The sequence below is a fragment of the Budorcas taxicolor genome, chromosome 25, assembly GCF_023091745.1.
Source record: "Budorcas taxicolor isolate Tak-1 chromosome 25, Takin1.1, whole genome shotgun sequence".
NCBI lineage: Eukaryota > Metazoa > Chordata > Mammalia > Artiodactyla > Bovidae > Budorcas > Budorcas taxicolor.
The window spans coordinates 42,727,989-42,740,063 of record NC_068934.1 but is presented as its reverse complement, the minus strand read 5'-3'; the positions used below and the strand labels follow the sequence as shown (position 1 = coordinate 42,740,063).

General features: G+C 44.4%; 1 protein-coding gene across 3 annotated transcripts in view; it reads left to right on the top strand.

Annotated features, from left to right (window-relative positions):
- The window catches only part of LOC128068774 (phospholipase A and acyltransferase 3), a 31,537-nt gene extending 19,951 nt beyond the window's left edge, over positions 1 to 11,586 (top strand). For all 3 annotated transcript variants that reach the window (XM_052661981.1, XM_052661983.1, XM_052661982.1), the window contains exons 4-5: positions 1,459 to 1,727; positions 8,668 to 11,586. In XM_052661981.1, the coding sequence (XP_052517941.1) occupies positions 1,459 to 1,727; positions 8,668 to 8,769 (371 nt within the window). In that variant the 3' untranslated portion in view covers positions 8,770 to 11,586. The remainder of the gene's footprint in view (positions 1 to 1,458; positions 1,728 to 8,667) is intronic.
- The last annotated feature ends 489 nt before the right edge of the window (positions 11,587 to 12,075 follow it).

The window sequence follows — 12,075 nt, the reverse complement described above, 5'->3', positions numbered from 1 at the left end:
ATTCTTTTAAAAGGAACTTTTAAATTCCTAAATTGATGTGTGTTCATGAATCCATCTTAGCTTGTATTTGTGGATTCCCAGCATTGGCTCAGCTAAGTGACATGTCAAGACCGTGCAGTGATGGAACCAGGATCAGCACCCATTGCTTCTGCCTCTGAGCCTGTGCTCACTCTCACCAGGGTGGCACCCAGCGTGTGGAGTGTAAGGAAGCCCTCACTGTTGGGTGTTGACTCTGAACTTGCACTTCTGGGGCTGGAACCTCCTGAACCTCTGGGCTGGAACCTCTGGGCTGGAACTTCTGTGCCCTAGGCACCTAGCTTGCGTCTCCCCAGTCCCAGCCCCCTACCTGCCCGCCGAGGGGCTGAAGGTAGATGGGCCTCTGGAGCTCCCCTGATCCAGTCCCCACGCTCACCCTCTCCACAGACTCAGGGCTCAAACACAGCACCTTCTTATTTATTTCACTGAATCCGTTAAGCACCTCCTGCCCTACTAGGAGGAAATCTGAATTCCTCTGATTTTCCAAATCTCATAGTTGTTCTCTGGGCAGAGGGGTTCAGTGCTCTTTGGAAGGCCAAGCAGAACAGGACCTGCACTCTGATCAGACCCTCTGGCCATTGCTTGTTGCTGTCACATGGCGTCACAGTGCAAGATGGGTCCTGCCCTGTGTAATGGGATGCTTCCCCTCCTGGGAGAGACCTGGGGGCTCCTGATCATGGCAGGGCCACAGAGGCTCTCTGAGGGACATGAGTCTCCTCTATGATGTTCCCTGGGGCCCACCTCTTTAATGCAAGCCCAGTTTTCAGTCATCATACCCTCCCTACATGATATAAGCTGGTGACCTCAAGAGGGATCTCTGTATGGGCAGCAGCTTTTGCTCCACATCATCCTTTCCCCTGTATTGGCCCCAAATCCCTTTCTTCAAGGCAGTTTCACTTCTGGAAATCTGTTGCACCTTCTGGCCCCTCAGCATTGGCCAGGGCTGTGCCAGTGTACCCCTTGAATCTCCCTGGTGTCATACCTGTAGGAGCAGCTGTGGGGTTTTGGTCCCTTTGCTCCAAGGGGAATGGGATCCGTTCCCCAAATCCATCCACCTTTTCTGCAGTAATCAGCTTTGTGTGTGTCAGGGAAGTGGAGTCTTGGCGGGATGACAAAAAATTCACATTTTATTCTCCCAGGGAGCTGGGTGTGCTCAGAGCCTGTATTTGCACAATCAAGAGGGCCACTGGGGTGTCACAGGGTGTGCAAGGCCAGCTTCTCTAGGTTAAAAAAATCACAACAAATTATGGAACTTCACTCCTCATTTCAGGTAAGGAAACCAGGGACCAGAGACCACAAGGGTCTTATCCAAAGCCACACAGCTCTGACCCTGACCCATCTGCTCATCCCCTTGTGGATGTGGTGGATGCTGGGCTGGGGGCCGGCCCAGGACCAATCGTGTTCCTCATCCTGAATCCACAGGTGAAATCCCAGGAGCTGGTGTGGCCAGTGTCATGTCTGCACTGACCGACAAGGCCTTAGTGAAGAAGGAGCGGCTGTGCGACGTGGTTGGGAGAGACAGGTACCACGTCAACAACAAGCACGATGGCAGATACTCGCCATTGCCTCCCAGCAAAATCGTCCAGCGAGCAGAGGAGCTGGTGGGCCAGGAGGTTCTCTACAAGCTGACCAGCGAGAACTGTGAGCACTTCGTCAATGAGCTGCGCTACGGGGTCCCCCGCAGCGACCAGGTGGGTCCTCAGTGTGCCCCCATCTCCGTCTTCTCAGCTGACGTGGGCATCGGTGTGGACTTGGCTGGGGTGGAGACAGGCGCACAAACACGACAGGATAGCAAAGACAGAACTCTCCTCAAGAACATCATAGTCAGGCTGGGGACAGGGGTGAGGTGATGGGCACCGCAGACAGTTGGGAGTAGGGGATGCTGGCTGAAGGCTTGAGCACAGGCATCATAGTCAGCCCGGTTGCCCAGCCCTCCCTGGCCGCCTGGCCCTGACATGGACCCTTCCCACAGCCCCAGAGGCAGGTTTCATTGTCCTGCTTTACAGATGCAGAAACAGCCCCAGAGCACTTATTGGTGGCCTTTCATGTCATCAAACAAATCTGTGTTATCTTTTTTCCTGAGCTGTCTCCAACTGTGCTGATAAGTAGCAGAGGTGAGATTTGAATCCCAGGTCTTTTTGACACAGCTTTTCCTGCTTATAAAAAGCACTGTGCCCAAGGGGCACTCCAGGGGGCACTCCAGGGGATGTTTATTTACTTAGTTGACTTTAGCCATACTGCTGCTAAGTCGCTGTAACCCAAGGGGCACTCCAGGGGCCCCCAGGGGATGTTTATTTACTTAGTTGACTTTAGCCATGCTGCTGCTAAGTCGCTTCAATCGTGTCCGACTCTGTGCGACCCCATAGACGGCAGCCCACCAGGGTCCCCCGTCCCTGGGATTCTCCAGGCAAGAGCACTGGAGTGGGTTGCTATTTCCTGCTCCAATGCATGAAAGTGAAAAATGAAAGTGAAGTCGCTCAGTTGTGTCTGACTCTCAGTGACCCCATGGACTGCAGCCCACCAGGCTCCTCCGTCCATGGGATTTTCCAGGCAAGAGCACTGGAGTGGGGTGCTATTGCCTTCTCCGACTTTAGCCATGGCCACTCTCTTTTTTGAATCACTTCTCCTGGGAAACTAACTTCCTCCCCATTTTCTCTCACTTCCTCCCCTCCTTTTCTGGCCCTCCCCCTCCTTTTGTGTGTGTGTGTGTGAGACAACATTATTTTTTAAAGTTGTTAGATACCAGTTGATGCAAAGGAGTATGATTTTTCTTTTTCTTTTGAGGAAAGGTGAGGTTAAGATCCATCAGGTTGTTGATATTCATTACTTTTTAACTTTTTGAGATTTGGTCTGTTCGTGGTTGTGTGGAGGTCAAGAGTGTGGCCTTCTGGAGTCAGGCAGACCCGGGCTGGATGTGAGTTCTGCCTTTTGTCAGCTTTATGACCTTGGGGATTGAATCAAGTTCTCTCCGGTTAAATACCACTCTTGGCGGTTTAGCCTCTCAGTCGTGTCAGACTCTTGTGACCGCATGGGCTGTAGCCCACTAGGCTCCTCTGTTGATGGGATTTTCCAGGCAAGAATACTCGAGTGGGTTGCCATTTGGTAAAGTACAAGTGATGATATTGATCTTGGAGGGTTACTGTGTGAATTAGGTAAGAGCATCCTTATGCTTAGCATAGTGGCAACTAAGAAAATTCTCTTAATAAATCGTGGCAGTTGAAGTAGTCATAATGGCCCTCATTTTCATTCTTTCTCTTGGTTCACCCAGTGTCTTGTCCACTGGCCTGTTTGGGCCACAGTGACATCCTTAGGAGGCATTCACCAGCAAGGATCATGCTCAGCCTTCTTCCTCATACTGCTGATAACTAGTGGTGTTTACTACACTGACCTGCATGCTGATTAGTTCATCCATATATATGTACATATATGCAATAAATATATAAGTATGTATATGTGAATGTGAAAGGTGATTCATATAAAAATCGAGGAATATCAAGTACACCCCTACCTAGGTATGGACAGGGTAATACTGCCAATGTTTGGTGAAGAGTTCCAGAATCTCTGGGTCACAGTCTGGTTTCAACTTCTCTGACAGTTTATAAGAGCCTCCTTCTGGGAAAGTCACTGGGCAGGTCCATGAGGGGAACCTCATTAGGTTACAAAGGTGATGCAAACTGAAGGAATCTGGGGGATTATGGCATCAGCACAGGTGTCTGTTGGGGAAAATGACCCTCACAACCTTTGTCCTGAGCCACATTTGATGCATACTGTCATCCTAGTATCTGTCTTTACTAGCAGCCTTTAGAGACACCCTTCAGTTTTCTCCTGTATTAATGCTTTTACCCTCTGTAGCTCACATCTTTCCCATTCTTGGATTACTCTCTAGTTTTGGTGGAATACCACTTTGAATAGGTTCTGAGAAAGAGTGCATTTTGAAAAGGCTGCGTGCCTGAAAATATCTTCATTTTATCCATTTGATTGATAGTTTGACTGGGGATGCAATTTTAGGCTGAAAAAAATGTTGCCCCAAATTTGAAGGTATTGCTCCATTGTTATGTCATTTAAGCTATTCTTGTTGAGAAGTCTGAATTCGTTGTGATTTTTGAGCTTTTGTATGTGACCAATTTTATCTTTCTGGAAGTTTATAGACTCTTCTCCTTATCTTCAGTGTTCTGAAAATTATCTATGATAAACCTTGCATAGATCTGTGTTTATGAATTGTATTGGGAACTTGATGACTCTTTTCAGTCTGGAAACCCCAATTCTTCAGTTCTGGGACTTTTTGCATTTTCTCTTTTTTTTATTCCGGAGGTTGTATCCCTAGACTGCTCCTCTGATTTTCTTTTTTTAAAATTTTTATTTATTCATTTCTGACTGTGCTGGGTCTTCGCTGCTGTGTGGGCTTCTGATTGCGATGGCTTCTCTTGTCGTGGAGCATGGCTCTCGGGCACATGGACTTGAGTAGCTGCAGCACGGGGCTCAGCAGCCGAGACTCCCGGGCTTGCAGCACAGGCTCAATAGCTGTGGTGCACGGGCTTAGTTGCTCTGTGGCAGGTGGGATCTTCCCAGGTCAGGAACGGGACCCGGATCTCCTGTACTGGCAGGCAGATTCTTTGTTATTAAGCCACCAGGGAAGCCCTCCTCTGATTTCCTTATCTTCTCTCTCCTGTTCTCCAATTATTTATCTTTTTAAATGAGAAAACTAACATTTACTGGTATATTTAGTATAATAGAAGTATTTTAAAAGTAGCAGTGATGATGTCAGAATAAAGAGAAACTTACGCCAAAATAAATCTGATTTCATAATTTGTGGTACTACATAACAATTGAGGTCCCAATTAGACCTGAGCTTCAACTTCAGGTAAATGTCCACCCTCCTATGCAGCAATAAAATAAAAAAAGAGATTACTGTACACATTTGGGAAGTAATAAATTAAGGGTGTTGTATTAGGAAGATTTGGTAGATTTATAAAATATCTCTTAATTATGTCATTTTTAGTTTCCTTTAGTGGTTATTAATAGACTGAAGGACAAATTCATAAGTTCATACAAGTAGAACATTTGATTTCAACACTGTATTGTTACGTAATCTAGTAAAATACATTTGTCAGTACACAAAAATAATATTTAGAGCATTTAAATACAATTCCAAATCTTGAGATAGTAAAAGAACCAAGAAATATTTGTTTATTGTTCATTCTTTCTACAAACATCTTCCTGAAAAATGAAGCAACACTAACTAGACACACGCCATTTCTCTTCCCGAGCCTTTAGCCTGATGCACCACTTACACACCTGAAAAAGGCAAAAAGCATCAGCAGTTCTCCTGGACCCCCTTCAGAGAACACGAAAGCAGGATCCAGAGCAAGAGGAGGTGGCATGTGAACTGTTCCCAAAGATTTTCCTCTTTCACTTCTTGGCCTAGATGAGGGTTTCTCAGCCTCAGCACTGTTAACGTTTTGGGCCATTGACACGATGAAGTGAAGCCTTCCTTGTCCTGACTTGCTCTGTGCATTGCAGGATGTTTAGCAGCATCTGTGGCTTCTACCCTCTAGATGCCAGTAGCCTTCCCACCCCCAGGTGTAAGAGCCAGAATGGCTATAGATGTTGACAAATATCTCCCAGAGGCCAAGCCCGTCCCCTCCTTGAGAATCACTGGCCAAGGCAAGCAACGATCATAATACATGGTGTGGCCAAATTAAAATGCAGCTTCCGCACTTGTCCCATCTGATCAGAGAGGGTGGAAGTAGCGGGTGCTGGACAATGTCCAGCAGTAGTTTTCTTTGTAATCTCTGTCAAAGCAGCAACTCTCTTTCATTGAACTCATAAGGACGTTTGTGTTTGTGTTAAAAGAATCTGATTGGTCATTATGTTTATTTGTGTTCAGCTCTTTAAAGCAGACTAGATTTTCCTTCAACAGACTACATGTGACTCGTCTAACTTTCCAGTTAGAAAGGGAAGCAATGGATTAAACCTAAAATGAAGTTTGAGCTTTCCATGCCCGAGTATTCTAAAACAGGTTCTCCTATTTTCCATCTACCTACCTAAAAATACTCAGGTTTCAAGACATGTATACTTAGTAAGCTTTTGTAAATAAGCCTTCACATTGAATAGTACATTTTAAAAGAGGCAGCTAGGAGCTACACACTCAGGCTGAAGTCTATTCTGTGTCAGATAAAATTTTAAGATAAGTAGAAACTGAAGATATGGCCAATGGTAATATGTATATTTCATAAACCTGGATAAATTGCAGGGCATTAGTTAAAAATTACTGTAAATATTAAAGCCAACTTGCTGTCAAATATTTTATAAACATTCTTAGTTTGTAACCACTCATAGCCTAAATTCAATTGCTCTCTGAGTAATATTACCCTTCTTATATCTACTTACAACATTGCTGAAAGTAAAGAAAGCACATTCAAACTGTCTTTTTCCTAGAAACAATTCCAGGGCTTAACTCAGAGTGGACGTTTCAGCATAAGCAGCTAGTTGTCTGCAATCTGATAGAATTACAGTTTGCCCACTTTGACAAAAAAGATAATGAAGGAGAATTTTTCTCTTTCATACTATTCTGATTGAAGACCTCTGATGCACACCATGTAGCCTATTTTCATGTTCAGAACTCCTGCAATTTCAGCGCAGTGGCTGGGCTGGACCCAGCAGCCTTGCAACAAGAAAATCATCAATGGCATCTGAAGGGAGCACTGTTTCTCCCAGGAAGATTATTCTTTCTGTAAAATTTGCACCCTTAGAACTAACTATTTACTACTTTTGTATTTAATGACATACTTTGTACAAGCATGAGCACAAACAATGAGGCTATTGTTGTTTTCTTTGACCAAGTACCTTTTGTATGAACTGGCTCCATCAGCATTTCTTCTCACACTATGAGGTTCTGTAAAGAACTGGGGGCTTATTGTTCTTACTCCACTATCTGCAAACCATTTCTCCCATCCTAATGCCTAGCTTAGCAAGGAAAACACTGGATACAAGTGGTTATATGCAGGTTCCCTAGCAAGAACGAAACAGAGCCACGAGTGCCATGAAGCCAGCCTAATTACCTTTCACAGGAAGCTCTAAAGACTGACGGACTGCTGCTGCTAAGTCACTTCAGTCGTGTCTGACTCTGTGCGACCCCATAGACGGCAGCCCACCAGCTCCCCCGTCCCTGGGATTCTCCAGGCAAGAACATTGGAGTGGGTTGCCATTTCCTTCTCCAATGCATGAAAGTGAAAAGTGAAAGGGAAGTTGCTCAGTCGTGTACGACTCTTCACAACCCCATGGACTGCAGCCCACCAGGCTCCTCCGCCCATGGGATTCTCCAGGCAAGAGTACTGGAGTGGGGTGCCATTGCCTTCTCCGGACGGACAGTGGAAGTTAGGTCAGTTGCTTCATTCAAACTTCTGTCCTCATGTGTTCTGCTGCCAAGTATGCCAGTTCTGGGTACCTTGTGATGTTAGTTACACTGGTATATTTCCTGGAATTTCATATAGCTTTGCTGGACACATTTATCACTCAGATAAGCCTGGACAGGGCCAAGATACATATTTTTTAACCACTGAAGCTTTCCAAATTGTTCTTCATGTTGGGCATGTGTGAGTATTGCAGCCACAAAATATACAGCCTAGACAAGCTTTGTGCTTTGAGTACCAAGGGCAGAGTTGGCAGGTCATGTAAGGATGTGGATTTTGGGTTCCAGGTCCACATTTTCACCCTTTATATTATTGAGATTTCTGATAGGTTGTCTCATTGGATTTCTTGGCATCAAACCATTAAGAAAATCTTTTCCTTTTGGAATCTTGATTCTGCTTAAATGCTTGGTTTGGTTTCAGGGGAGATATCTTGATCCATGTTTATGATGCTCTTTTAGTTGGGAGAAGTACAGTTTTGCTGATTGGGGCATCGTGCCTTCATTGCAGTGAGTGTTCTCTAAGTCCTAGTGAAATTATGCCTAAAACTAATGACTTACTTTATTTTTAGTTGGAGTTCAGGAAAGAGTGAAATTTGACATATGCTCAATTTTTACCATGGAACTTACTCTTACTTTTGCCTGTGTTTTTTTTTTTTTCTATTATAAGCAATACAAATCAGATATCTTAATAGTTTATAACATCACTAGTCTTTTTCATAGTTGAGTCATATATTTAAGAACATGCAAAGGTCAATGGTTGGCTGGACTGCGCTCTGGGGATTCAGCAAGGGTGAAGATAAGTGAGGGATTTGAAGGACAGAGGTCAGAGTTTATTGAGGATTCAATAGCAATTCCTCTTCAACTTTACACTTACTTCAAGAGCTCCCTGTTGGCCAGCCAGGATTTCAACCATCTGGCTTCGTCTCCCTCGTCCTTTCTGCAGCCACCCTCTGGGGCTCTGTCTGCTTTAAAAACTCACAGGGTCAAAGGAGTTTCCCTCTTTATGCCTGTGTACTTTGTTGGCAGCTGGCCCCATCCACCAATTGCTTTCCCATCCTGCCCTTCTCTCCCCATTTCCCTGCCAATATTTGTTGACTCCTGAGTTTGTCAGGGAAGCTAAGGGGCATGTCCAGCTCCCTGAGCTGGATGTCCTTGTTGAATGTACAGTCTGTTCTCAGCTTCCTGACACAGAGTCTGACTCACTGTGCTCTCTCTTGCAGGTCAGAGATGCCATCATGGCAGTTGGCATCGCGGGAGTGGGCCTTGCAGCCATGGGCCTCATTGGAGTCATGTTCTCAAGAAACAAGAAACAAAAGCAGTGACTTTATACAGTCCTGTCTGCAGTGACTTTATACATTGAGCGGGTCTTGTTTGCCTAGTGGGTTTCTGCTTTGGATTGTAGTTTTCATTCTATTTTACAATAAGGTTTATTTTCACAAAAATAAAATGAAGCCCAGTAAGGAAAGATTTAATTGGGATTAATGCATCAAGAAGTGCCTGGCATGAAGTCTGTTCAGGGTGCAGCGAGGCTCTGTTCCTGCTGATGCCAGCCTGTGCTCTGGCTCTTAGGTGATTTTGTCTCACTTTCGATTTGTGGGCTGTGTTCTTTACCTGCAGGAAACAAAGTCCAGCTCTGGTTATCTCCATAATGGGTGTTTCCAGGTGTGTAGGTACAGGTGGGCAGCAAGAGAGACAGACAAACCTGACTGATATGTAAGAACAGGAACCAAGGGAAACCAGGACCCTTGACCTGGAACTAGACCCAGGCTGGCTTCCAGGAGTCAGCAGCTGGAGTCTGTAGATGTTCAGTGGGGCTCAAACCAAACCGAATCGCAGCCAAAATGAAAATTACATGCTCTGGCCAATCTTGTTTAAAACCTCCCCTGCTGTCCACAGCTTTTCTCTGCCTTATCCCTTCCACCCTGCAGTGATCCTGCGTCCTCTCCTCTTGGGGCTTGTTATGATCCCCAAGTCTCTGACCCCACACCCACTTCTGTGGCTTCTCTTCCCATATTCATTCAGCTTCATCCCTCCCCGTGGCCTGCGAGGCGCTCCTAGCACAAGGTCCTGAGAGAGAATCTGATTGGCTCAGTCACCACACTGAGCTGTCTACTGGTTGGTTGATAGCATTGGCCCACTAGACCAATGAGCTCTGCCCAGTGCAGCCAGGTCATCTGGTACAAAGGCTGCCTCAGACCTTATGGAGTGTGGGTGTGGATGGTCTTATACCTGACCTGCCTGCTGCTGAGGCCTCTGGGGAGGGCTTAGGGAAGGAGGTCTGACCATTCGTGATTGGTCCCTTGGGGTCTGCCTCTGTTACTAGCTGGGCTTGGCAGATGTTCAAAGTGACCAGTTTCCTGAAACGGGCTTTTGTGGGCTCCTCGGAAGCTCCCTTCTGGGGCCAATTGTCCTTCCCTCCACAAGGCAAGTCATCTCCTCCATCTGGTTGCCAATGTTTCTCTGGGCAGCCTGGTTGTCTGGGGACCTTCTGTCTGTGGAATCCCGGACAGGACTTGTAAACGGCTCCTTTCTCGTTCCCTCCTGCTTGGACCATACCTGGTCTAGGAAAAGCTTATGCTCATTCTTTCCCCAGTGTTGACATATAGTTTTCTCCCAGTTAGTTCCTTTTAGTTTTATCTTAGCTCTATTGATATAACATCTCATGCCTGTTTTCAAGTTTGCCAAGCTCAAGGGGCACAGGCCAAAATTAAAGGGGAGTCTTTGAAGGCCCTTCTCTCACATTGGGCAGAATGTGATGTGGACCCATGGAGTACAGATCTCTAAATTAATCATGGAATAAAACGGAATGAGGTGGACTAAACATAAGAAAGCAAAAGCACCCCGTTCAATTACAAAATAATGAAACATTACATATAAAAAGTGAGATTTGTGGAAATGATCAGATAAGATGGAAGAACTAATTCCAAATATATTGATAGTGACCATAAATATAAATGCACTAAACTTGCCAAGTAAAAGACAAACATTATACTGGATTAGAAAACGAATGCAGGGAATACTGTTTACAGCAGATACAATTGAAATATAAGGACATAAAGACTGAAGTTAATAAGATGGACAGTTTATGTGACAAGTCGTTTGACGTCTTGAAAACATTAATGTTATCAAGGAAAAACATTGAGGGTATGTATAAACTGTCCTAGACTGAAAGGCATGTTGGAGAAAAAGTCACTAAATGTGAGAAAGGACTATGGAAGCAATTTGGGTTTACTGGGGAAATTTGAATGTGAACTGGATAATGAAGACTATTAAGGAATCATGAATCTTATTAAGTGTGATAAAGGTATGAGGCTTATGTAAAACACATGGCATAAAAAATAGATGCAGATAAAGCAAAATGACAATCAGATTTTAACCCATGCATTAGGTATATGAGCGGCCATTTTACTACTACTTTTGTATATTAAAACATTTCAGTAGTAAATACCTTATAAATAGCTGAAACTTGAAAATTTAAACAAAATAAACTTTCAAAATAATTTCAATAAATTTTATAGTAATATTTTTAATAAAAAGATATACTAGGCAACTACTAAGTAAAAACTGGTGAATTCATTGATATGAATTAACTGAAAGCTGGCATAACTATATTGATGTCAGAAAATATAAGCTTTAAACCAAAAATGATTACTAGACAGAAAGGATGAAAAGTGTGGCATAATAAGAAATACACTTGGTCTTTGTCCTTGGTTCTTGGGCAGAGCTCCTAAAACCCTCAGAATTTCCTTGTTGATAGGCTTTATGTTTTTCTATTTCTAAGGAGACCCCTTTGATCAACCTGAGTTTGTACTAATGGGGTGACTTAGACCCTTAGATAGTCTTAGGATGGGGCTGGTCATCAGAAAGCCCCAGTGATTAGAGGGTTGGAAATTTCAGGCTACTGATCTCTAAGAAGGGAATGTGGGAGGGGGTGCTGAAGATTAAGCTCTATAAAAACTGTTCAGCGAGGAGACTTGATGAACTTCCTGGGTGGTGAACATACCAAGGTATCCGAAGAGTGGCTGCCTGAAGAGGACAGGGAAGCTCCTTGCCTCCTCTGTCCCCACGCCTTGCCCTCCACCTCTCTTGCATTTGGTTGCTTCTGAATTGTATCCATCCCAATAAACTGGTAAACATTTAAGGTGCCTTTCTGAGTTCTGTGAGCCTTTCTGGAAAACTACTGAAACATAGGAGGGGTTTTGACAAAAGTACAGGTAAGTGGTGAAGGACATCTGATGTGAAGGAAGACAGTCTTAGGGGACTGCGCACATAGGCTGTGAAGTCTGTTTAGTGTCAAAATCGAACAAATTGAGTGAGCACCCAGTTGATGTCTGGAAACTCAGAGAATTGACTGCTGGTGTCGAGAAACACTCCACAAAGATTCTGATAAAACTTTCAACTAGGAAGGTATGATATTAATAATTCTAAAATTGTTTGCATCTAATAAAAATCTTAAAAGAGATATTAAAAATTTTGGTCTGTTGTAAGGAGAAAATGACCAGTTCACCCCAGTGGGCGATCGACCTACGCCTCTGTCAGGATCTGATAAATCAGGGGACACAAAAATCAGTTAAGACAGAAACTTCGGACAACGTACTGACAAGCTGATTCAATGAGCACATAGACTG